The 25,428-nt window shown below is 46.2% G+C and overlaps 1 protein-coding gene across 1 annotated transcript in view; it reads right to left on the bottom strand.

Moving 5' to 3' along the window:
- The window catches only part of LOC311137904 (uncharacterized protein), a 33,406-nt gene that overhangs the window by 1,771 nt on the left and 6,207 nt on the right, over positions 1 to 25,428 (bottom strand). Inside the window, exons 3-36 of the mRNA XM_084172511.1 lie at positions 25,045 to 25,190; positions 23,625 to 23,816; positions 23,157 to 23,240; positions 22,932 to 23,032; positions 22,666 to 22,831; positions 22,445 to 22,551; positions 22,113 to 22,340; positions 21,788 to 21,878; positions 21,595 to 21,681; positions 21,293 to 21,505; positions 20,838 to 21,037; positions 20,479 to 20,661; positions 20,137 to 20,281; positions 19,829 to 19,975; positions 17,791 to 18,021; positions 17,408 to 17,601; positions 17,174 to 17,301; positions 15,382 to 15,551; positions 14,961 to 15,140; positions 10,436 to 10,570; positions 10,200 to 10,343; positions 9,869 to 10,107; positions 9,569 to 9,728; positions 9,201 to 9,368; positions 8,575 to 9,016; positions 8,313 to 8,479; positions 7,962 to 8,082; positions 7,650 to 7,813; positions 6,518 to 6,733; positions 6,126 to 6,350; positions 5,819 to 5,968; positions 5,395 to 5,595; positions 4,977 to 5,108; positions 57 to 230 (exon numbers count right to left, since the gene is read on the bottom strand). Coding sequence (XP_084028637.1) covers positions 57 to 230; positions 4,977 to 5,108; positions 5,395 to 5,595; positions 5,819 to 5,968; positions 6,126 to 6,350; positions 6,518 to 6,733; positions 7,650 to 7,813; positions 7,962 to 8,082; positions 8,313 to 8,479; positions 8,575 to 9,016; positions 9,201 to 9,368; positions 9,569 to 9,728; positions 9,869 to 10,107; positions 10,200 to 10,343; positions 10,436 to 10,570; positions 14,961 to 15,140; positions 15,382 to 15,551; positions 17,174 to 17,301; positions 17,408 to 17,601; positions 17,791 to 18,021; positions 19,829 to 19,975; positions 20,137 to 20,281; positions 20,479 to 20,661; positions 20,838 to 21,037; positions 21,293 to 21,505; positions 21,595 to 21,681; positions 21,788 to 21,878; positions 22,113 to 22,340; positions 22,445 to 22,551; positions 22,666 to 22,831; positions 22,932 to 23,032; positions 23,157 to 23,240; positions 23,625 to 23,816; positions 25,045 to 25,179 — 5,820 coding nt within the window. The 5' untranslated portion in view covers positions 25,180 to 25,190. The remainder of the gene's footprint in view (positions 1 to 56; positions 231 to 4,976; positions 5,109 to 5,394; positions 5,596 to 5,818; positions 5,969 to 6,125; positions 6,351 to 6,517; positions 6,734 to 7,649; positions 7,814 to 7,961; positions 8,083 to 8,312; positions 8,480 to 8,574; positions 9,017 to 9,200; positions 9,369 to 9,568; positions 9,729 to 9,868; positions 10,108 to 10,199; positions 10,344 to 10,435; positions 10,571 to 14,960; positions 15,141 to 15,381; positions 15,552 to 17,173; positions 17,302 to 17,407; positions 17,602 to 17,790; positions 18,022 to 19,828; positions 19,976 to 20,136; positions 20,282 to 20,478; positions 20,662 to 20,837; positions 21,038 to 21,292; positions 21,506 to 21,594; positions 21,682 to 21,787; positions 21,879 to 22,112; positions 22,341 to 22,444; positions 22,552 to 22,665; positions 22,832 to 22,931; positions 23,033 to 23,156; positions 23,241 to 23,624; positions 23,817 to 25,044; positions 25,191 to 25,428) is intronic.

Here is a 25,428-nt window from a genome sequence, read left to right as displayed (position 1 = left end):
GAGGACAGAAATTAAGGGTATGTCTTCTTGCCCTCTGACCTCATGGCTGTATCTACCTGCTCCTCCAGGCCTTTGACCCGGTGGCGGTGGGCTCTCTCCCGGGCGGCCAGGGTCCTCTCTGCCTCCCTCTGGGCGACCCTCAGCTTCTCTGCCTCACGCAGCACCTCATCACGCTGCCGCACAGAGCTCGCACTCACATTGTGGGACTGCTCCATCTCAGCCAGCTGGGCCTGGATACACAGAGAGACATATACACACAGATAGAGGAGTGTTAGTCACAAACTCAAATCCCAGACAGAGACATGTCTCAGTGTTAACAACACAGGGTTAGGGTAATTTTCTAGATGGTAACAAGAGGTATGTCAACACTACATGGGACACCATAAACACACAGCTGGTGGGGCTGGGAGAGGTCTGACGACAAATGGTTAATAGCCCCTCTGTGGTGGTCACTGGTCACTTGACGTCTGCTTCTTGATTGGCTGACACAATGACTAGGAAAAGCTATTCACGTGCATGACCTTGATAAATTAATCTGTTGATGAAGGATTGAAAGAGAATCTAAAATGGACTATTCAGTAATATATGCTGAATAGTAGCCTCTTCAAATGAAATCAAAAGCAAATGAAGACTCCACAGAACACTATTCAACAGTGCCCTACTAGCTAGGCTATATCATGTAATTTTCATACTAAATGTATGTCAAGCATGTTGTGCATGTTCTTGTAAAACTTTCTCAACTTCATCCGTAACAGAAACCATAGGAGTCCAGACGAAGAACAAACAAGCCAAACAATTCTCCTCTACATTAGGTGTCTAACTAGCAGCAGGCTCAACATTAGGTGTCTAACTAGCAGCAGGCTCAACATTAGGTGTCTAACTAGCAGCAGGCTCAACATTAGGTGTCTAACTAGCAGCAGGCTCAACATTAGGTGTCTAACTAGCAGCAGGCTCAACATTAGGTGTCTAACTAGCAGCAGGCTCAACATTAGATGTCTAACTAGCAGCAGGCTCAACATTAGGTGTCTAACTAGCAGCAGGCTCAACATTAGGTGTCTAACTAGCAGCAGGCTCAACATTAGGTGTCTAACTAGCAGCAGGCTCAACATTAGGTGTCTAACTAGCAGCAGGCTCAACATTAGGTATCTAACTAGCAGCAGGCTCAACATTAGGTGTCTAACTAGCAGCAGGCTCAACATTAGGTGTCTAACTAGCAGCAGGCTCAACATTAGGTGTCTAACTAGCAGCAGGCTCAACATTAGGTGTCTAACTAGCAGCAGGCTCAACATTAGGTGTCTAACTAGCAGCAGGCTCAACATTAGGTATCTAACTAGCAGCAGGCTCAACATTAGGTGTCTAACTAGCAGCAGGCTCAACATTAGGTGTCTAACTAGCAGCAGGCTCAACATTAGGTGTCTAACTAGCAGCAGGCTCAACATTAGGTGTCTAACTAGCAGCAGGCTCAACATTAGGTGTCTAACTAGCAGCAGGCTCAACATTAGGTGTCTAACTAGCAGCAGGCTCAACATTAGGTGTCTAACTAGCAGCAGGCTCAACATTAGGTGTCTAACTAGCAGCAGGCTCAACATTAGGTGTCTAACTAGCAGCAGGCTCAACATTAGGTGTCTAACTAGCAGCAGGCTCAACATTAGGTGTCTAACTAGCAGCAGGCTCAACATTAGGTGTCTAACTAGCAGCAGGCTCAACATTAGGTGTCTAAATAGCAGCAGGCTCAACATTAGGTGTCTAACTAGCAGCAGGCTCAACATTAGGTGTCTAACTAGCAGCAGGCTCAACATTAGGTGTCTAACTAGCAGCAGGCTCAACATTAGGTGTCTAAATAGCAGCAGGCTCAACATTAGGTGTCTAACTAGCAGCAGGCTCAACATTAGGTGTCTAACTAGCAGCAGGCTCAACATTAGGTGTCTAACTAGCAGCAGGCTCAACATTAGGTGTCTAACTAGCAGCAGGCTCAACATTAGGTGTCTAACTAGCAGCAGGCTCAACATTAGGTGTCTAACTAGCAGCAGGCTCAACATTAGGTGTCTAACTAGCAGCAGGCTCAACATTAGGTGTCTAACTAGCAGCAGGCTCAACATTAGGTGTCTAACTAGCAGCAGGCTCAACATTAGGTGTCTAAATAGCAGCAGATGCATTCAGAGCCAGAGGGCCCAGGGCTGCAGCCATTTTGTACTGATCCCAACTCACTTACACCTACATGGGGTTTCATTTGGCTGGCTTTAAAGGGAGTTCAGGGAATAACAGACAGGTGTCTGGGAGGGTTAAACTAATGAAAAAGAATGTACAATAATCTGCAACAAAAAGCACTATCTCGCCTGACTAACCCCTCACTTACCTGAACGGAGAATTTCAGAATAAAAACTACCAAGAAGAACACCCTAGCCTCGTCTTTATTACAGGGCATTCTGCTTATAGTGATCAACTGCTTATAGTGGTAAAATTGTCCTGCACAGATTTGATCACTCAAAGAGTAGTGCACTGACTGTATAACAATCACTGGACAAATAGACACTCACCATAGAAAAAGTGATCTTCTTTCTTACATCCACCAACTCCTCCTTCCACAAAGCAGCCAAATAAAGAATACACACCTCCAACATCAGCCAATCACCTCAGTAAATGAGGTTTGTTATTGTGGTTTGACTAGGAGATAAGTGGGGGAGAGGTTAAGTCTATTGGACCTGACTTTGATGAATGCTGGGCATTATCAAATGACTAAAATTGTATTCTGAGTTTGACTAGGGAAAATGGTAGTATGAATAATGATTATTTCATTACCAAATTCCTGATACAGTTCATGGCCTTTTTGGTCTCAAACTGAATTTGTTGTGATACTGACCCACACAGAAAACCAACTGACGAACCCAATTAACTAAAGGCTGAATGAACAACTAAATCTTGACTCCTTTGATAATTCTGCTACTGGGGAAAAAAGCAGGATGACAAACTCAAATGCTGAAACTGAACTAGGGCCTGGTGATATGGTTCATTTTTGACGGTATGGCGATATTTGACGTTATTTTATGTTTCTGAATAATACAAGTTCTAAATATGTTTTATTAGTAGTGCCTTTTATGGCAACAAACACATTTTAAGTGGTTTTAATGGGCTTTCTCATTCTGATGGTTTTATACTCAACCAAACTATTACAAAACTGACAGTGAATAGTCCAATTTGTATAACTTTTCATTTAATTTAGCAATGTATAGAAATATTGTTATAGAATCCATACAGGTACAGTGGGGAAAAAAAGTATTTAGTCAGCCACCAATTGTGCAAGTTCTCCCACTTAAAAAGATGAGAGAGGCCTGTAATTTTCATCATAGGTACACGTCAACTATGACAGACAAAATGAGAAAAGAAAATCCAGAAAATCACATTGTAGGATTTTTAATGAATTTATTTGCAAATTATGGTGGAAAATAAGTATTTGGTCAATAACAAAAGTTTCTCAATACTTTGTTATATACCCTTTGTTGGCAATGACACAGGTCAAATGTTTTCTGTAAGTCTTCACAAGGGTTTCACACACTGTTGCTGGTATTTTGGCCCATTCCTCCATGCAGATCTCCTCTAGAGCAGTGATGTTTTGGGGCTGTCGCTGGGCAACACGGACTTTCAACTCCCTCCAAAGATTTTCTATGGGGTTGAGATCTGGAGACTGGCTAGGCCACTCCAGGCCCCATTCATTCTTTCCTTTACACGGATCAGTCGTCCTGGTCCCTTTGCAGAAAAACAGCCCCAAAGCATGATGTTTCCACCCCCATGCTTTACAGTAGGTATGGTGTTCTTTGGATGCAACTCAGCATTCTTTGTCCTCCAAACACGACGAGTTGAGTTTTTACCAAAAAGTTATATTTTGGTTTCATCTGACCATATGACATTCTCCCAATCCTCTTCTGGATCATCCAAATGCACTCTAGCAAACTTCAGACGGGCCTGGACATGTACTGGCTTAAGCAGGGGGACACGTCTGGCATTGCAGGATTTGAGTCCCTGGCGGCGTAGTGTGTTACTGATGGTAGGCTTTGTTACTTTGGTCCCAGCTCTCTGCAGGTCATTCACTAGGTCCCCCCGTGTGGTTCTGGGATTTTTGCTCACCGTTCTTGTGATCATTTTGACCCCTCGGGGTGAGATCTTGCGTGGAGCCCCAGATCGAGGGAGATTATCAGTGGTCTTGTATGTCTTCCATTTCCTAATAATTGCTCCCACAGTTCATTTCTTCAAACCAAGCTGCTTACCTATTGCAGATTCAGTCTTCCCAGCCTGGTGCAGGTCTACCATTTTGTTTCTGGTGTCCTTTGACAGCTCTTTGGTCTTGGCCATAGTGGAGTTTGGAGTGTGACTGTTTGAGGTTGTGGACAGGTGTCTTTTATACTGATAACAAGTTCAAACAGGTGCCATTAATACAGGTAACGAGTGGAGGACAGAGGAGCCTCTTAAAGAAGAAGTTACAGGTCTGTGAGAGCCAGAAATCTTGCTTGTTTGTAGGTGACCAAATACTTATTTTCCACCATAATTTGCAAATAAATTCATAAAAAATCCTACAATGTGATTTTCTGGATTTTTTTCCCTCAATTTGTCTGTCATAGTTGACGTGTACCTATGATGAAAATTACAGGCCTCTCTCATCTTTTTAAGTGGGAGAACTTGCACAATTGGTGGCTGACTAAATACTTTTTTCCCCCACTGTATGTGGATCCATACCATTATTTATGATATACCGCCTAGCTCTAAACTGAACCCACATTTTCTCTCCTGTCACCTTTCAGACAAGCATGAAACCAACAGCAGCTGTGGAAACACACTCAGTGGTAGTGCTCAACATGGTCCATGTCATCTTGTTATTATCTTAGCCTTCCTTTGCCTGACCCTCTACCTGTAGCAGTGCTATGTGTCTCTGTGTCTCCTGTCTACCTGTAGCAGTGCTATCTGTCTCTGTGTCTCCTGTCTACCTGTAGCAGTGCTATCTGTCTCTGTGCGTCCTGCAGCTCCTGATCTGCGGTGGTGAGGGAGCGATCCAGACGGCCTTTCTCTGCAGACAGACGCATGCTGCCCTCCTCTGTCTTCAGCTTCTGACGCTCCACCTGGAGAAACAGTCATACATAGTCAGAATCCAGTCAATACCATTCAACAGTAGACTTTGGGGGTCAATTACATGTTTAATCCAGTTAATTGAGGAAGTGAATTGAAAAACTGCCATTATTTTCAGAGGATTTTTTCATTCATGAATTGCATTTAAATTCACTTCCTGAATTGAACTGATTGAAAATTAGTACTCCAACTCTTTTCGACAGTCATCATATTCCTAATGCCTGCCTACCTGTTGTGTGTGTGGTTCATGTTTTTCTCTCCCTCTTGTCTTCGTCTCACCTTGTCCAGTGTATTTCTCAGTGCGTTTTTGTCCTTCTCCAGGCGGACCGCCTGTCTCTCTGCGTCCTTCTTTTCTGTCTCCAGCATGGCCACGGCCCTCTGCAGCCCCCGCAGCCTCTCCTCTGCAGACGCCCTCTCTGTCTGGGCAGACTGGGCACTGCGCTGGGCTTCTGTCAGACTGGCAGACCGTTGACGCAGGGCCTAAAAGAGAGACAGGGGTGAGGGAACAGCTATACAGATGAGATACAGGCCTATGTCTCCCGCTCTCTTTCTTTAAAATGTTTTAATGTTCAATTCTTCACATGCCCCCGCTATGTCCTTACCGCTCTCCTCCTGTATGCGTATAAGGTTAGTGTTGAGGAAATGATTATGTATGAGTAAAAGTATTTCGCTTTCATTCTCGTTCTCGCTCCCTCCCTCTCACCTCCTGTGTGTGGGCCAGCTCTGCCTCCAGCTCTCCTCGTCTCAGCTCGCTCTGAGTCAGCTCAGTCTGTAGGCTCTGCACGCGCTCAGTGAGGGCCGTCATGCCTCTCTTCCCGTCCGCCAGGGACGCCCGCGCTCCATCCACTCGCTCCTGAAAACAGCAACACTCCATTCAGTTTCATGGGTTCAATCTAGACTTTTCATTACAATTTGCTCCAATCCTATTTAAATTACAAGGATGAAACTTGACAAAAACAAACACTTGAATTTCAGGCCACTGTCCGATCAATAATTCCTCCTCCACCTACCTGTAGATGCCTGCGGTCCTGCTCGGCCAGCCCCAGTGTCTTCTGCAGTGCAACAAGGCGCCCCTGGGTGGCGCTGTGGGCAACGGTGGCCTCCTGGAGGCTCTGGGAGAGGTTCTGGGTCTTCTCTCTGAGACAGACCTCTCCCTCCTGGGCTTTAGACAGAGCCTGGCTCAGCCTGTCCAACTCTCTCTGTAGCGACGTCACACGGCTCTCCCCCTCTGCCACCTTGGACAGATGCACAACACAGTGTATGTGAGTGGTTTAAGTCAGTGTGTATATTGTGCAAGTGTGTTTCCATTTAAATCTGGTTAAATCTCAGCATGACGTGCCTCTATCAAGGATGTCCTTGTTCCTATATAGTACATTGATTGAGTGTCCATTCAGTGTGTTACCTGTTTGAGTAGTGCGTCATGGCGCTCCTGGGTGGCCTGGCTCTCGGCCTCCCTGTCCCCCAGGCTCAGTTTGAGTCTCTGCAGCTCCCCCTCCAGGCTGCGTCTCCCCAGCTCCACCCTGGTCCCCCGGGCCTCGGCAGCCTCCAGGGCCTCCCGCAGGCGCCTCCGCTCAGCCTCCAGACGCACCTCACCCGCACGCTGCTTACTCAACTGGTCCTACAGGGGGGAGGAGGGGAGGAGAGAGAGGTGGGAGAAAGGGAGACAGAGGGAGATAATGAGAGAGAGTGACAGAAAGAGAAGGAGAGAGCTAAATATATGAAACTGTCAGACTGGCAGTCACAACAAGGTCACATGTCAAAGCCAGCCAGCCAGCCTGTCCATACAGTTACAGTATGTCATAGTGGCAGCAGAATGGCTGCTCTGTAGAGAGATATAGAACTAGACACGAGGGGAAAACACAGACGCTCCACAAACACACTCACAGAGAGGCCAGGCCAGATAGACATAAACACATAGATAGACAGTTGATCCACAGCTGGCCACATCCCTTCTTCCTTCCATAATGCTTTTCTCCCCAACTTCCCCCCCTCTCTTTCCAGCAACATAAATCATTCAAGTCTTTTCCCAGGAATACAGTCTATTAAATTATCTACTATATGATTCTGTGGCTCCTAACTATAATCTCTATAATCATAAATACCTACCCTCCTTTCCCTTCATTCATCTTTCCCCTTGCACTTCATCCCACTAACCCTCTCAATCTCTCTATTTCCTTCTCACTCAGCCAGTCCTTCTCTCTCTCCCTCTTTCCCCATGCTCCCTCTGTTGTCGGCTATGAGAAGTGTTTCCTAGGGTGGTGTGAGGGCTGGACTTAGAGGACTGGACATATGGGCTGTTGCTTTGCCCAGCAATATGACATGGAGTTTTGTTTAATGACTCAGTATTCTGTGGCATCTGTTGTTATGACAGTCACTGTTAGTTTTCTGCTTCCACCTAGTGCTTCCTGCAGGGTCACCATATGGCAGTGTTGGCAGGTCAGTGGTCAGCACTGTGTGTTAGCAGACACTAGAATCATTGTCAGGGAAGATCTTCTACATACAGTAAGTATGTGTTTGTGTGCGTGTATGTGTACCTGTGTGTGTTTCTTCTCCGTCTCGGCAGTCTGCAGGGCTCTCTCCAGCTCCTTGACTCTGTCAGTGAGGATTCTCCTCTCCCTCTCTCCCCTCCTTACCGTCTCCTCCTGCTGCTGGAGCATGGCCTGGGTGGAGCTCAGACGCCCGTCAACACCACGCTTACCTGGACGGAAACACAGAGACAGTCACAACACTGGAGCATTCACAGACAAGTTCTTTATGCTAATGTATCCTAATGACTTCACTGTGTAAATGATTCTCTTGGCCTTCTTATGGTTTGCGTGCGTGCGACATATGTATGTGTGTCTCACCCTCCTGGCACTCCTGCAGTGTGTTGTGTAGCTGAGAGAGGCGGTTCTGGGCAGAGTCTCTCTCCCCTGTCACCTCCTCCAACTCTCTCTGTAGCACCCCCAACTGGCAGCGAGCCTCGTCCTGAAAACCAACATCAGGAACACATTTCAACAACATGCCTTCAGACAATCTGACAGACTTTTAGCATTTCCTACATTCACATATCAGTGCTGCAGAGATGTACAATTGTTTACTGAGATAATTCATCTAAGAGTACAGAGTGAAAAGGGACTTCAATCTGTTAGAATAGGAGAATGTGTATCAAATCTAAATAGGTGTACTGCTCTGCCCATGTAGTGTGGCTGTAGTACCCGGTCTCTCTGAGCGTCTCGGAGCTCCTGGAGGAAGTCTCTGAGGCCACAGCGCAGCGCCTCAGGGTCCAGCTCAGGCAGGGGCATTGGGAGGGGGGTGTCGCCCTGCTCTGGGGAGATAGGCCTGGAGCAGCCCAACGTGTTGTCAGGGGTCGAGCCTCCAAAATCTGGAAGAAAATATTATATACAGTATAACTCCTCACAATGTATGTCCCACTTTCACATTGACATTTTTTGTGATATGTGAGCGTTTTACCCTCACCTTTGGGGGGAGATAGTGAGCAGTGTAGGGGCGAGAGGCTGCGGGGACGTGTGATGCTGCTGTAGGAAGCTACTGGGGGGCTCCCTCTGGGGCTCCTGCCCCTGCCCCCACTAGCACTTCTCCGGCCCCCCGTCCCGATGCCCAGTGTACGGGTCAGCGCCGACTGCAGGCTGCCCAGGCGGAACTCCAGCTCCCTGCGTCCGGCCTCGGCCCGGGCCAGCTCTGCCTCGGTGGCAGCCAGGCGGCCCTGGGCCTCGCTGAGCTGCAGGCTGGATTGGGTGAGGGAGTCCTGGGCTGTCTGGGCCCGCAGGGACAGGTTCCTGGCCTCATCCTGGAGCTTCTTTTCACAGCCCCGGGCCTCTTGCAGCTGGGCCGTCAGCTCCCTCTCACAGCCCCGCCAGCCTGACTCTGACTCTGTCAGACGCCTCTGGAGGATGGACAGCTGTAGGGAGGAGGAGGGAGGTAGGGAGGGAGGGAAGAGGAGGGAGGATAGAGATGGGAAGAGAGGTACAGTAGAGAAGGTTGTGTAGAGAGAGGTTGATTAAGTTTTATGTTTAACCAAGCCTAAATACAATCTAACCTCTCACTCTACTCCACCCCTCCTCAATCTCTCCCTCCCTCCTCACCTCTTTCTTGATGGAAGTCCTGGCTGTGTCAGCCTCGGCCAGCTTCTGTTTGAGGGAGAAGATCTCCCTCCCTCTCTCCTCCTCTCTCTGCTCCTCCAGGGAGAGACGCGTCTGCAACTCAGCCACCTCCCTCCCTTTCTGTTCCTTCTCTCCATCCAGTACCTTCACCTGATGGAGTGATCGGACAGAGGACAAGTTCTAGACTATGTCTAAGCCAAGGCCTGGGGTTTTTCCTGGTAAGATCCTGTGGATAGCAAGAACTCAATGCCCTAGTGAAGTTATGAGTTCTCTACAGCAGGTAAGGTAAACCAATAAGTGTAAAAGAATAAACAAAGTGTTTCAGAGATGTGACGGTATGTGTGACTGACCTGTCTGCGTAGCTCCTGCAGCTCTCTCCGGGCCTCCAGCCGTGACCGCTCCACCTCTCTCAGACAGCTGCGGAGCTCCGTCACCTCTCTCTGGACAGATGACAGGCTCTCCTCCAGAACAGCCAGCCGCTGCTCCTTCTCCTCACACTGACGCTTCACACTGACACACACACATTTCGTCCTTTTGTATACAGTAGATGCCTTCTGTGTATAGTTTTTACTACCTAATAGAGAGTGATACTAGTATATTAACTTTTGACAGGTGACAATCAGGGTCAGAGGTATGCAGCTAAGCTCTACCTGATTCTCTCAGTCTCTGCACTTCTCAGAGTCTCCCTGAGCTGGGCATTTGATAGGCTGAGAGTGTCTCTCTCCTTGGTGACATCACTGAGGGTGCGCCGTAGCTCCACCCCATCCCTTCTGTACCCCTCCCCGGTGTCACGGATTTGGTTGAGGCGCCTCTCCATCTCCAGCGTGTCCCGCCTCACCTGGTCTCGGCTCTCCTCACTGGCTGAGAGAGAAGCTCTGCACTCCTCCAACTGGAAGAGGAAGTTAGGGAGAGTGGTAATTTCTTTTTGAAATGGTCCAGAAATGGTCACCGGCTCCATCCCTGACTCTAACCGCCTCTTACCTCTTTGAGGGCAGCATCAGTGTGTGTCTGCAGGTCAGAGCTGTTCTCCTGCAACCGGTGCAGCTCCCGCTCATGAACACTGCCAGCCTCCTCCAGCTGAGAGCGAAGCTCCAGTAACTCACTGGTCAGAGCTCCCACTGTGGCCTGAAGACAAAGTCAGGGAAACTTTCATGTCTTTAAAAACAGTTCATGGTAGTACAGAATGGGAACAGAGTTCTAAAGCGGTCTATAATTACCCTCTCCTGTTCTTTGTAATGCGCTGCCTCTCTGGCCAGTCTGTCCAGCTCCAGGGCTGCAGTACCCAGCTCTGCCTGCAGGATGGACACTCTCTCAGACAGCACCGCCTTCTCTGCCTCCTTCTGGGACAGCATCTGAGAGAGGGAGAAAATAGAAAGGGCCTCTTGAACTGGGGATATGGATCACAACCTCATGAGAGTAGTTATCTCTTAACCGCATTTGCTCTGCACTTCATTACAGACTCTGATCTTTATTACATGTAGGTCTCTATTTTAACAAACCTAACGCAATGGTAAATCTAAGCACTGGCGGTAGTGCTATGCTATAGGTCCTGGGGTGTCAGAAATATTTTTGCTATTTCCACAGCCAGAATTATGAGCGCAATAGCTGCAGGTGGCTCGAAATGGCTAGGTTTTGATACATAAACAAGTTGTAGGTGTGAGAAAGGCTTGGCCATAATACAAAAATCCCCATCAAAATCTGCCAATTTAAGCTAGATATTTCTTGCATGGGCTGCGTCTCAATCCACCACATCCGCCTATGTTGGCCTTCCGCATCTGCGGTGGAAGGTGGCTGAGCTACAGTGGTGTTTGTCAGACCATGAGACATCCTGAAAATTGGTCTTCTCACAACAATGTCTGTAGTGTCTGAACGTTTTGGTCTACAAACTAATATTACCACTCGAAGTAAAGATGAAACTCTCACGAACACGATAGTGTTTTCCGTTTTGCTCTACGACCCACACAAAGGTAGCCCATGCAAATGAATAGAAGTATGGAGGTAGTTTTGTGCCAACAAAAATAAGGGGTTAAATATGTGTCCAAAAAAGCACAAATATTCCTGAGCTTTCTTAAATCTCCTAGATATAGGACAGACACTTCAAAACCTTATTCCTTATGATATATATATTTTTTACCAACTTATTTAGCCATTTATGAATGTGTTATTCAATGTGTTTCTATGGACTATAGTAGTAAAGGCCAAATTCAATATTTTATCAAATCATTTTTTTATATATTTGTTGATACCTAAAGGGTCCTAAAATTCCAAATCAAATAGCTAAATGATCCATGGTATGAGCATTCCCCTACGGCTTAGACTTTTAGAGGTTTTAATCAACACATTCCATAGCTTAATACTGCAGGCGCTTGTTTCCAGTTCTGTAGGATACTGATGGTATTTGCGTTGTCACCAACTCCATTTCGGCTGGGGGTACAGATTATTCTCGTCCTGGTCCATTGTGGATTGATATACTACAGTTTATTAAATAGCATAGGCTACAGTAACGAGTAGGCTAATAGCAACAGTAAAAAAAAACATCCAGTGTTTGCTTAATAGCCTGTTTGGAGTGTTGGCAGTCAACATTGTAGTAATTGGCATCAACGAGCCTAGCCTTCATGTCTTTACGCATCGCACTTCTCCTAAAATAAAAATTACTAGGCTCTCGTAAATTGTATTGAATGTGTGAGGCACGTTCTCAACAAGCAAAATATGATACTGCATCATTTAATTTAAATACGTTTGGAGGAGCGCGTCTTTGGTAACCGGATCAGAGGCACTCTTTGGAGATGGGGATGGATACTTGAACAAGAAAAATGAAGTATGCAGGTAGGCATATGTGTGTATGTTTAAGGATGTGCAGTACTGTATATTTTCAATTCAAGGCACTCTGACGAATAGACCATTTAAGGCCGGCACTACAGGCTGAAATTACATTTTTGCATCTACCTATCAGTTTTGAGATTTGTTAGTATTTTGTCCCATTAATATTAGTATTTTAAAAAATGAAACATAAAACTATCAAAATCTTGATAAAATGTATATGTTCCTTTGTTTATCATACTAGCATCATCAAAGTTTCATGAATTTTAACCACTTTAAAATGGTCATACATCTATAATTTCAAAGCTCAATGTTTTGAATTAGACATAATTTAAAAGCCCACTTCAAAGAGAATGTAACAAACTGGGATATATATATAGTAACTTAGTTTGAAGAGATGGTGATTGGGTCTAAATAGGTGTTTGGTAGTCTTAATTAGGTGTACCTGTCTTTATCTGCCATTTAACGAAAGTCAGACTCTTCCCAAACGCCAACTCATTTTCCTCAGCATCTGCTTTCACCAAATTTTGTGTGGTTATCCTCAGATATATTCTCGAGACTTGCCCAGAGGGAATTGTTGATATGTTGTAAAATAAATAAATCTAGATAATACATTTGGCAAAAATGCATTTTACAAACATGGCTTTAGTATTTTACAGCAAATATTTATCCACAATCTGCACTCAGTCAGTCCTGTCCTGGAGTGTCTTAACAAAATTAAACCAAAATATTTAGGGTGACTTAATCCAGTGTCCAGAAAAATCGATTTGCGCGATATGCAAATATTTGCATTTTTTATGTTTATCGCTTAATTCGCATATTTTACTACAATATTTCAGAAAATGTCAGTAGACCATTTTAAAACCCCTTTATTCATAGACTACTTGGCTAATGGCTAGGATAAAAAGATGCACCTATGTGATGCTGCTAAACCAGCCTTGATTAAGGGGAAGGTAGGCAGTGCTTGGTTTTTAATCAATTTAAACGGAATGGAAACCAATCTTTTTTTAGGTTTCTATACTGAACAAAAATATAAAACACAACATGCAACAATTTCTAAGATTTTACTGAGTTACAGTTCATATAAGGAAATCAGTCAATTCATGAATAAATTAGGCCCTAATCTATTAATTTCACATGACTGGGAATACAGATATGCATTGGTTGGTCACAGATACCTTTAAAAAAAGGTAGGGGCGTGGATGAGAAAACCAGTCAGTATCTGGTGTGACCACCATTTGCCACATGCAGCGCGACACATCTCCTTTGCATAGAGTTGATCAGGCTGTTGATTGTGGCCTGTGGAATGTTGTCCCACTCCTCTTCAATGGCTGTGTGAAGTTGCTGGATATTGGCGGGAACTGGAACATGCTGTCGTACAAGTCGATCCAGAGCATCCCAAACATGCTCAATGGGTGACATGTCTGGTGAGTATGCAGGCCATGGAAGAACTGGGACATTTTCAGCATCCAGGAATTGTGTACAGATCCTTGCAACATGGGGCCGTGCATTATCATGCTGAAACATGAGGTGATGGCGGCGGATGAATGGCACGACAATGGGCCACAGGATCTTGTCACAGTATCTCTGTGCATTCAAATTGCCATTGATAAAATGCAATTGTGTTCGTTGTCTGTAGCTTATGCCTGCCCATACCATAACGCCACCGCCACTACTCTGTTCTCAACGTTGACATCAGCAAACCGCTCGCCCACACGATGCCATACATGTTGTCTGCCATCTGCCCGGTACAGTTGAAACCGGAATTCATCCATGAAGAGCACACTTCCCCAGCGTGCCAGTGGCCATCGAAGGTGACCATTTGCCCACTGAAGTCGGTGATGACGCCTAACTGCAGTCAGGTCAAGACCCTGGTGAGGACGATGAACACGCAGATGAGCTTTCCTGAGATGGTTTCTGACAGTTTGTGTAGAAATTATTTGGTTGTGCAAACCAACAGTTTCATCAGCTGTCCGGGTGGCTGGTCTCAGATGATCCCGCAGGATGTGGAGGTCCTGGGCTGGCGTGGTTACACGTGGTCTGCGGATGTGAGACCAGTTGGATGTACTGCCAAATTCTCTAAAACGACGTTGGAGGCGGTTTATGGTAGAGAAATGAAAATTCAGTTATCTGGCAACAGCTCTGGTGGACATTTCTGCAGTCAGCATGCCAATTTGCACACTCCCTCACAACTTGAGACATCTGTGGCGTTGTGTGACAAAACTGCACATTTTAGAGTGGCCATTTATTGTCCCCAGCACAAGGTGTATCCTGTGTAATGATCATGCTGTTTAATCAGCTTATTGATATGCCACCACTGTCAAGTGGATGGATTATCTTGGCAAAGGAGAAATGCTCACTAACAGGGTTGTAAACAAATCTGGGCACAACATTTGTGAGAAATAAGCTTTTTGTGCATATGGACCATTTCTGGGATCTTTTATTTCAGCTCACGAAACATGGGACCAACACTTTACATGGTGCGTAATATTTTTGTTCAGTGTAAATACGAGATTCACCAGCACAAAAGGCACATCTCTCTTTCATGGGCAATGTGCGTCATGGCTGGATAGGCTGCGCTTCCGCTCTTAAAATCCATGCCATTATTAACTGCGCTATCGTTAAGACCTGCCTTTTGTGGGTCTTACAACTTCCCATAGCGCTGCATAAAATGGTCACTTTTTTGCTTGTTTTTAAGGACACACCTCAAATATTGCCACCCCTCCCACCTCAGCGCTAGCGAGCTGATGTTACACAGGTAAATTGCCAAACCTGGCGTTAGGGCTGGAAAATGCCAGTGTGAAAGTTTTTACATGACCAAAATGCAAACTATCGTGTGTTTGACACTTACGCCTCCGACCTTAGCGCCCGCCAAAAATAGAGCCAGCATTGTCTTTGTATGGTCTCTCAGATGTGCCTGACCTGTTGTTTCTCTGTCTCTGCCTGTAGCAGACTCTGGTCTCTGTCGTGTTGCAGACTCCTCACTTCATCTTTCAGGTCCTCCCGGTCTCTCTCAGCTCTGAGAAGCTGCTCCTCGGCCTCCTGTCTGACCTGTCGCAGTGCCCCCTCCTGTTCAAACTCCAGACTGCGACGCAGGGCCTCCTGGAGAACAAACATACTCAGTTGTTCATGTTCATTGCATGGGTTAAACCAGCCCACATAAAGAACATGAACAACTGAGTAGAATCAAGACCTACAGTGAGACACCTTGGGCAAAGCAAGAAAAAGCTAGAACAATTTTTTTTATAGTAAAACCATCCAAATAGTACTCTTACTGCTAGCACAAACACCTCTCCAAACAGGTCTAGACAGACAAGCAAAATCCAGCCTGAGCCCTCCTCACCTTCTCAGAGATCAGTCTCTCTGCCTCCTCCTGGTGGTCAGTGATAGCGGTGTGGAGGGCCTTCTGGGACTCCTGCTGGGTGGTAGTCAGGGCCTGGCTCAGAGCCTCTCTCTCCCTCTCACTCTGCGCTAGTGCATTCTCCCCATCCGCACGCACACGCCTCAGCTCCACTACACAGGACAATATCAGACATGGTGACCAGTTTCACACCTGTGTTCATACAGTCTCAGTCATACAACGGATATACCATCAAACGTGCAACAGTTTTTTACTAAGGGGTGTAGCTCTTTCCACTCACAGCCCCGTTCATTCCGTATATGGGTTGAAAATGGCAGATTTAGTCATTGATAAACGCCTACTTTGGAACGCAGTGGCTGTACAGTAACATGCTATACATGACGCCAGAGCCCCGGTTCTCCGCTTCACAGCGCTGTATGGATTTTGGCTGACAGCCTTTATAAACTTGAGCACCGCGCGCGACAATAAGAGGCCCCCATCCCTCCCACTAATGTGCTACTTTTGCACATTTGTTGTTGTCTGAGTGAGTGAAATGCTGTAAATCGAGAGGAGTTGATGTGATTTCAAAGATGAGCCGTTGAGAATTATAGTAAATACCGCTTTGATGTCATACAAGCAAACCACACACCCGTGAGTCCAAATGTGCACTTCACATTTCCGTATTAGAAAACTCATGTCATTTACAGTATCAACGTTGATGATCGCTATGACGTGCTATACACTGGGTTGTCCTGAACAGAATGACGTTTGTCTTATTGTGTAGAAATTTAGCCACAGAACAAGCACTTGAATGCACTCATGACTCCATTCTATGCGCACCAAAATTACAATCTGTTTGTCTGAAGTGGCTTTTGAAAGCCTAACACTGTAAGATCGTATTTTATAATTTAGCTAGCCATGTTGGCAATAGAATACGCTTTCAAATCATGCCCACCTGACCCAGATTGTGATTTACAGTATAATGGAACATTTGGGATTGCGTAAACAACAACAGTACTTGTGTGATGGTGGGGATGCAGGGCTGTGTTCCAAACAAAAAACTACAAGTGTGCTTGTTTCAGTTACTCAATGGCAAAGCTAGGAGAGCTAAAAAAAAAGCACCTTATGGTTGAAGGCTCTTTCCTTGAGTCATAAAAGTGCATTTAAATTACTTAGGAACTGTGCAGTTTGGAGAGGTGTGTGGCCACTTGGACACCGGTTAGACCTTTAACTCAAACCCTTGTAATAGTTTTTTCTTATTTTGTACCTACTCCAAAGTTTCTATGAATATTCTTATTATGTTACTCAATGTATCCAGAGTATTTTTTGATTTCGTTATTAACAAATGCTGTGAAAAGTCCAGTAAATGTAAAATGCACATAAAATCAACAGTGTAATGTTTGGATTCAGTCTTGTGTCAGGTGAACTGTTGTGTCCTTTCCCCATAATCTCCAAAGTGTTTTATTTCAATTGCTACCCTGGTCATGCATTTGCTTTTTATAGTTATTTTAGAAACATTTCAATTTGGCCCTATCCATATAGCCCAATTTCCACGAGTTTAAGGGGTTAAACACAGGTTTCTATTTCCTGATCTATGGCTATCTCCCTCAATGTTCCTTAATCATTTTCTTCCATTCCAACATATCCATCCTCCCCTCTTCCTTTCTAACTCTCACATAATTTCTCTCTCTCCTACTTATCATCCTCTTCTCACCCATTTATTTAATTTCTCTCTAAATGGTCATTTATTTCTCATCCTCCTCTCCTTTCCTCTGTCTCTCTCTCCATCTCTCACCGGTGGTGGTCTCCCTGAGAAGCCGCAGGCTCTGGTTCTCTGCCTCCAGCTGCTCTCTGCGAAACTCAAACTGAACCAGCTGCTGCTGCACCTCAAACAGGCTGGTCTCCAAGGCCTCTCGCTCCGACCTGCAGGGGCACGGACACTAGTATTAGTGACCAATTCGTCAAAACACACACACAAACACACACACACACACGGTCGGTCAGACACGCACACACACAGATCTCTCACCTGAATGCGGCCAACTCCTCTGTTAGTGTGGAGTTCTCTCGCTCCGATGCAGTCAGCTGGACCACCAGCCCCGCCCTCTCTCTGACCAGCTCCGCCCGGCCCCGCCCTACTTCCTCCAGAGCCACGCCCTGTCTCTGTTCCTCACCGCGGGCCATGCCCAATTCCGCCCCCAGAGAGCTCACCTCGCCACACAGCTGTTAGCAGAGAGATACACAGGTACATGCAGTAAAACTGTACACATTTACAAACAAAGGTTCACTGAAACAATGAGGTTTCAGAACACAGTGATTATCATGCTCTGTTAATGACTGATTAGTCAAGAGTGACAGAAGCTCTTTCTTGCCACTTTCCGATTCAGAGTGGAGAGGAGACTCATTATTTACCTGAGTGACTTTGTCCTGCAGCTTCACTCTATCGGCCCTGAGGCTCTGAAGCTCCGCCTCCATCACCACCCTGCTCAGCTCGGACTCCTGCAGGGATTGGTGGAGGGCGAGGCGGGCGGAGTCCAACTCTAGCCTGTCCTGCTCCAATCGGACGAGCTCATCTCTGATGGTCATCTTCTCCTGCTCCGCCTCATGTTTCTGGGCCTGCAGGTGGGCCTTCTCCTCTTCAAGCTGAGAGAGAAACATGGACATACAGTGGGGAAAAAAAGTATTTAGTCAGCCACCAATTGTGCAAGTTCTCCCACTTAAAAAGATGATAGGCCTGTAATTTTCATCATAGGTACACGTCAACTATGACAGACAAAATTAGAAAAGAAAATCCAGAAAATCACATTGTAGGATTTTTAATGAATTTATTTGCAAATTATGGTGGAAAATAAGTATTTGGTCAATAACAAAAGTTTCTCAATACTTTGTTATATACCCTTTGTTGGCAATGACACAGGTCAAACGTTTTCTGTAAGTCTTCACAAGGTTTTCACACACTGTTGCTGGTACATGCAGATCTCCTCTAGAGCAGTGATGTTTTGGGGCTGTCGCTGGGCAACACGGACCTTCAACTCCCTCCAAAGATTTTCTATGGGGTTGAGATCTGGAGACTGGCTAGGCCACTGCAGGACCTTGAAATGCTTCTTACGAAGCCACTCCTTCGTTGCCCGGGCGGTGTGTTTGGGATCATTGTCATGCTGAAAGACCCAGCCACGTTTCATCTTCAATGCCCTTGCTTATGGAAGGAGGTTTTTACTCAAAATCTCACGATACATGGCCCCATTCATTCTTTCCTTTACACGGATCAGTCGTCCTGGTCCCTTTGCAGAAAAACAGCCCCAAAGCATGATGTTTCCACCCCCATGCTTCACAGTAGGTATGGTGTTCTTTGGATGCAACTCAGCATTCTTTGTCCTCCAAACACGACGAGTTGAGTTTTTACCAAAAAGTTCTATTTTGGTTTCATCTGACCATATGACATTCTCCCAATCCTCTTCTGGATCATCCAAATGCACTCTAGCAAACTTCAGACGGGCCTGGACATGTACTGGCTTAAGCAGGGGGACACGTCTGGCACTGCAGGATTTGAGTCCCTGGCGGCGTAGTGTGTTACTGATGGTAGGCTTTGTTACTTTGGTCCCAGCTCTCTGCAGGTCATTCACTAGGTCCCCCTGTGTGGTTCTGCGATTTTTGCTCACCGTTCTTGTGATCATTTTGACCCCACGGGGTGAGATCTTGCGTGGAGCCCCAGATCGAGGGAGATTATCAGTGGTCTTGTATGTCTTCCATTTCCTAATAATTGCTCCCACAGTTGATTTCTTCAAACCAAGCTGCTTACCTATTGCAGATTCAGTCTTCCCAGCCTGGTGCAGGTCTACAATTTTGTTTCTGGTGTCCTTTGACAGCTCTTTGGTCTTGGCCATAGTGGAGCTTGGAGTGTGACTGTTTGAGGTTGTGGACAGGTGTCTTTTATACTTATAACAAGTTCAAACAGGTGCCATTAATACAGGTAACGAGTGGAGGACAGAGGAGCCTCTTAAAGAAGAAGTTACAGGTCTGTGAGAGCCAGAAATCTTGCTTGTTTGTAGGTGACCAAATACTTATTTTCCACCATAATTTGCAAATAAATTAATAAAAAATCCTACAATGTGATTTTCTGGATTTTTTTCCATCAATTTGTCTGTCATAGTTGACGTGTACCTATGATGAAAATTACAGGCCTCTCTCATCTTTTTAAGTGGGAGAACTTGCACAATTGGTGGCTGACTAAATACTTTTTTCCCCCACTGTATGAGAGAAGGGACGGGTGTGCAAGGCTTACATTTAAACTACAAGAAATCCTGATAGGCAATAGGCATACCATGATACCATGGCTTACAGAAAACATATTGGCAAGGGCAATGCTTTGATTTGATGAAGATTACATGGTTACTCTTGTATCAGTTCTATATGACATCCACCACAAGTGTTAGTCAAATGGCTGCCCCACCTGGCTGATGATGGAGTTGAGGTCAGACTTGTCCTGGGCCAGGCCCTCATTCATGCTGCCCATCTTGGCCAGAGAGTCTCGGAGGGCAGCCTCCTCAGAGTGAAGTTTGTTGACCAGCAGAGAGAGCTCTGCATTACTGCTCTCAGCCTGGGGGACCAGGGACAAAACATACAGGATATTTAACACAGAGGATAGGTAACCTTTCAACATAGAACAGAGAGGAAGTTAAAGGGACCAAAACTATGACAAGCAAACACAAGAGGAGCCAGAGAGTTATAGTGACATCCATATCTGTGTGTGTGTCATACCCGGGCCAGAGCCTCAGTGAGCTGGGCCTTCTCTCCCTCCAGCAGCTGCCTTTCCACCTCCGCCTGGTGGTGGGTCTCTCTCACTGCAGACAGCTCCCCTCGCTGGACAGACGCCCGGCTCTCACTCTGCTCCCACTGCTTCTGACTGTGGGGACAAGTACCAGGGACAGAGGACAAGGACAGGAATACAGTTATGTATACTTGCAATCTCCTCCATTTTCTTCTATTTCTCATAATTTACTTCCCTCATCTCCTCCTTTCTCATCATTTCATTATTTACATGTACCTCTTTTCCCCATCACTCTCTCCCTTCCACCTTTCTTTTCACACACTCTCACTCACACTCTCTCGGTCTCTGCCTTGGCCCGGTCTCTCTCCTGCAGCGCGTCCACCTTATCCTCTCTCTCGTGATCCCTCTCTCTCTGGGCCGACGTCACGGCCTGCTGCAGCTTCTCACAGTCCATTTGCAGAATCTGGGCCTTGACCAGAGCTGCCTGGGCTGCCTTCTCCACAGCCACCTTCTCACTGACAGGATATACACAAAGACACAGAGGACAACAGGACAATGGATACATTAGACATATCTACTGAAATATAACCTTTAATATACATAGAGTAAGTGTTCTTTAACCAGGGCACTGAGGGCAGACACTTCCTGGTCCTAAAGGGTTTTCCATCACCCAAGTTGTGTTAGGTTTTACCTAGCCAGTGTGTCCCTGTCATGTTTCAGACGGTCTCTCTCTCTCTGTGTGGTGTCCTTCTCTCTCTGAACTCCATCCCTCTCTCCCAGCAGGGTCTGACAGCGCTGCTCCGTCTCCCGCTTGGCTAACTCCGACTCTGTTAACTGCCTGCGCAGCGACTGCACTGATGACTGGGCAGAGGACAGACGCCCCCGGAACTCCTGTTGACCAGAAAAACAGAGGCAGAGGAGAGAGTGAGACACTGAACACTGGACACTGAAAGTGATACACTGAAAAATATAACTTTTATAGAAAAGGTTTGTATAGGAAAGTTTGACAATGTAACATGGGAATAAAGCAGGCCGTAAGAAGCCTCAATTTGCAATCCCAGAGAATCACTATAGTAAACCCATTTAGATAGTAGTATATGTGTTAATGTGTCCAGCTGCAGCAGAGGGACAGTGTGGAGGGGGTACCTGCAGCTGGAGATGTCTGTTGTTGACAGCAGAGCGCAGGGCTGACAGGCTGCCCTCTGAGACGGTGGCCAACAAGGAGTAGCGCCTGGGAGAGGTGGATCCCCGTGGTGATGAGGAGCGGTGAGGGGAGGAGCCACGGAGAAGAGCCAATAGAGGAGCCCCAGTGTTCTCCTGGTCTGCTTCTGATGACGAGTCCCCATCGGACAGGACAGTCTGGGAAGAGGATTCAATAAAGAGTTTTGGTAAAAGTTTGCTGTGTGTGTGTGTTTGTGTGTGTGTGTGTGTGCGTGAGACGGCTGTACCTGGGCAATGTCTCTCAGTGTGTCCAGCAGTGTTTCAGTATGAGCCCTCATCACCTGCATGTCTGTCTCATCGTTGCCACTCTGCTCCTGTAGGAGGATAGAACCATAATGAGAAGGGAGGGGTATGAAGGCTAAGGATGGCTAATGGCTACAGGAAGTATCTCTGCTGGGTTCACACAGGCCAGTCTCTCACCTCCAGTCTCCTGGTCAGTGAGGCCATGTCTCTGTCTCTCTCCTCACTCTGGCCCTTCAGCCTCTCCACCTCTCGCACTGCATCTGACAGCCTGCCCATAAACACACAGACCACTTAGTATACCATTGAATCTCTAAGATGCACGTTACACTCCTGATTTGTCTACCGCCACTAGGCAGATCAGGCTGCCACTTACCAAACACAAAGACACAGAAAGACAGACAGTGTCTGAATCCCACAGGGCTCTGCTCAAAAGTATTATACTATGTAGGGTGCCATTTGGGACGCAGATAGTGACGGAGCAGTGTTCAGTTCTCTCTCTGACCTGGCGTTGAGCTCAGCCCTTTCAGCGTCCGTCCTGGTCTGCAGGCTCATCATCTCGGCCACCCGTTCTCTGAGCTGCAGCTCCAGCTGCCCCCGCAGCGCCGCCTCCCGCTCCAGAGCCAGGGTCGCCCCTCCCTCCCGGCTGCGCAGTGTGGAGGACAGGCCAGAGCAGGACGACTGGACAGAGTGGGAGGCCCGGGCCAGCTCGTTACGCATGTCTGACAGGTCCCTGGCAGGGGGAAAGGGGAAATATGAAAGATTTCAAATACACAAACATGCAACTATATAATGGAGTGCATTTATGCAGTGTGTTATGCAGTTAGTTGTTCGGACCTCTCTGTGGCGCTCTTCAGCTCACAGACCTGTCTACGGAAGCCAACCACCTGTCGCCATACGGATAGCAGACGACTGTGCTCACTGCTGAAATAACTGTGGAAAGACTAAGAGAGAGAAATTGTGAAATGTCAATGTCACGTGACAGAAAATAAGAGAAGTGTTTCTAATATGAAAAATGAAAACAGCCATCCACAAAAACTCTAATTTCTAATACCCACCTCCTCCTCCCTCCTCCAATCAGACTCCCTCTGCTCCAGCTCCTCCCTGGATTTGGACCAATCAGCAGTGAGTCTGCGTATGTCCTGGCTGAGTGCCTCATTAGCCAGTCCTGCCTGCTCCAACTGCTCTCTCAGCATGGCGTTCACTGCAGACAGACTGCTGCTCCTGTGGAGCATAACACGGCATTGCATCAATTGCATTGAATTGAATTCTGTATGTCATTAGTTTCATTGCTGATTGGCCCAGGCAGATTCCAATCACTAACCTTTGCTGCTCCTCCTCTAACCGGATGAGAGCATTTTCCAGGTCGCCGCATGGATCCTCCTCATCTCGATGGTGACTGTTGCTGGACATATCACAACGACCCTAAAGGGAAATAAGAATGACAGCTATGCATCAGATGTGAATTGTAGATTAACTCAATGCTGTTACTAAATTGCATGGTTAGTTCTTTCAGAATGTCTCCATAGTGGCGTAGCGCATTACGAACACTCAGTCTGTGCTGCTCCAGCTCCGAGGACTTCTCCACTAGAGTCTGTTCTAGATCTCCACACCTCTTCTTGTACTGCAGGACCTGGAGGGGAGGACACAGTGAGCTGATCTGCTCTCTGACTGGTGACATAATATAGATTAGCTAATCAGCATCAGGTTCCCATTTGTCACCATCAAATTGTTTTATTCTTAGTAGGAGAGTCAGTAAGGCAGTGATGTCATACAGGAAGACATCTATGTGGTTCATGAACTTACATCCCATATTACAACCATAAAAAAACAATGCCATTACCTGCTTTCTGTTCATGTGTGTGTTCTTCAATAAAAATAAAGTTAAAAAAATACCTGTTGACAACTGAGAGGGGGTTGACAGACAATTACGGGCATACAAATGAACTAGTAAAACACCCTTTACCCTCCAAATAAATGGGAGGTGAATGTAAACAGACGCATCATAGTGTGATACCTTGGCCTGCAGTTTCTGCACCAGCTGAGCCTGTCTCTGCTGGCCCTCCTGGTAGGCTGTGAGTTTACGCTTGTAGGCTGCCTGTTCCTCGTCCAGACGCCGGCGCAGGTCCATGTTCTGCTGAGCCAGGCTGCGAGACTCTGGTGAATCCCGCTCCCCGTCACCTGTCTCCAGGCGGAGCGCCTGCTCTAGCTATGTGGATGAAAACACATAGAGGGTGGGGGGTTGATGATGCACAGGGGGAGTCGCTGCCTTACGCTTCAGAGTACTAGAACTCAGACTGATATGTAACCACTGTTGCTGACTGTCTTTCTTCAGGTTTGCCAGGTATGCTATAGAAAATAAATGAAATAAAATAAGATATGCTGAAATGTTTTACCATAATTCTCTGTGTTATAAATGCATAATTATTGCATCGTGCAAGGTGGTTCCATTTGCATCTACCTACCGCTATCTGACCAAAATGGTTTCTCAGAGGGCTCTGTGATTGAGGAGAGTTGTAAGCAGCATTGTAATGAATGTTCAGGGGCTCTCCATGGAGAACACCACAGTTCAGTCTAGCAGTAAACACAAACCTGTCTCCATAGGAACCTCTGTAGGTCCCAATAACTGTGTCTATATAGATAAGCCTTTCTGTATTCTACATTTAGCCATAAACCACTGACATGTGGATTCATGTTATAGTAGCCTGGATGTTGGATTTTAGCAGTACATTTACATTAGTCTCATTTGTCAGAAGAGTCATTTTAACTGCATGTTATCTAAATCACCATTTGAAGAACACTGATTAAAGGTAACATAGGAGATATTTCCTGTTTGTTTTAGAGCTGACAATCTTGCATGTACAGCCACATTTAGTAAGGCTAAATTCTAACACCATACTACTGAGCCCCCCACTCTGGCCTGATCTGCCCTCTCCTCCCCACTGAAGCCTCTGTTTACAATCACCATGGGGGACGAACGCCATAGCAACATGCCACTTCACTTCATTCCAGTCCCGTAACCAAGGAGACTGAGAAAATTCTTCAGAGCAGACAAAGAAAATAGTAAAAGGAGAATTGAGATAGGGGTACATTGATATTTCTTATATGTGTCTGTCAAATGCCCGTACGGAATGCCCCTTTGTGGGTCAAGCGTTTAAACCCACCACATATTTGCCTCTAGCAGCCAGGTTAGTGTAGTACTACAACCAGCCCAAATGAATAATTAAGAAGAGAACTCACTAACTAATCGCCAACAAATGCATTCATTCTCCCTCTCTCAACCTCCATTTACTTATGTGCTTCACATCCAATCCTGTTATCTTTTCCTAAATAATCTCATTTTATCTTTGACTTACTGTTCCCTGTCTTATGTATCTCTCCCTCCACTCATCTCATGATCAATCTCTTTTTCCTTCCTTCTCTTCTCTGTCTCTTACCCTCTCGCTGATGGCACTGTATTTGATGGCCAGCTCATCTCGGTCTGCCCTGCTATGGGCCAGAAGATCCTCCAGCCTTCCCAGCTCTACCTGCAGCACCCGGTTCTCCTCCTGGACTGACATCACTGAGGACATGGCTCCTGGTGCTGGGGTGGGGTGGGGAGGTGAAAGAGAGAGGCACAGACAACCACTCGTGTTAATGAAGAGCACAGCGCTTCGTTCAATACTCAGGACACTACTTTGAATACATCTGTGATTTTTTAGAGTAATCAGGTGGTTGGCCACTCAAATCAAATCGTATTTGTCACATGCGCCGAATACAACAGGTGTACCATGAAATGCTTACTTACGAGCATTGGAAATAGTAACACAATAAAATAACAA

Source organism: Coregonus lavaretus (genome assembly GCF_964263955.1).
Source record: "Coregonus lavaretus genome assembly, chromosome: 12".
In the NCBI taxonomy this organism is placed as follows: Eukaryota; Metazoa; Chordata; class Actinopteri; order Salmoniformes; family Salmonidae; genus Coregonus; species Coregonus lavaretus.
This window is presented reverse-complemented; position numbering and strand designations above follow the sequence as displayed.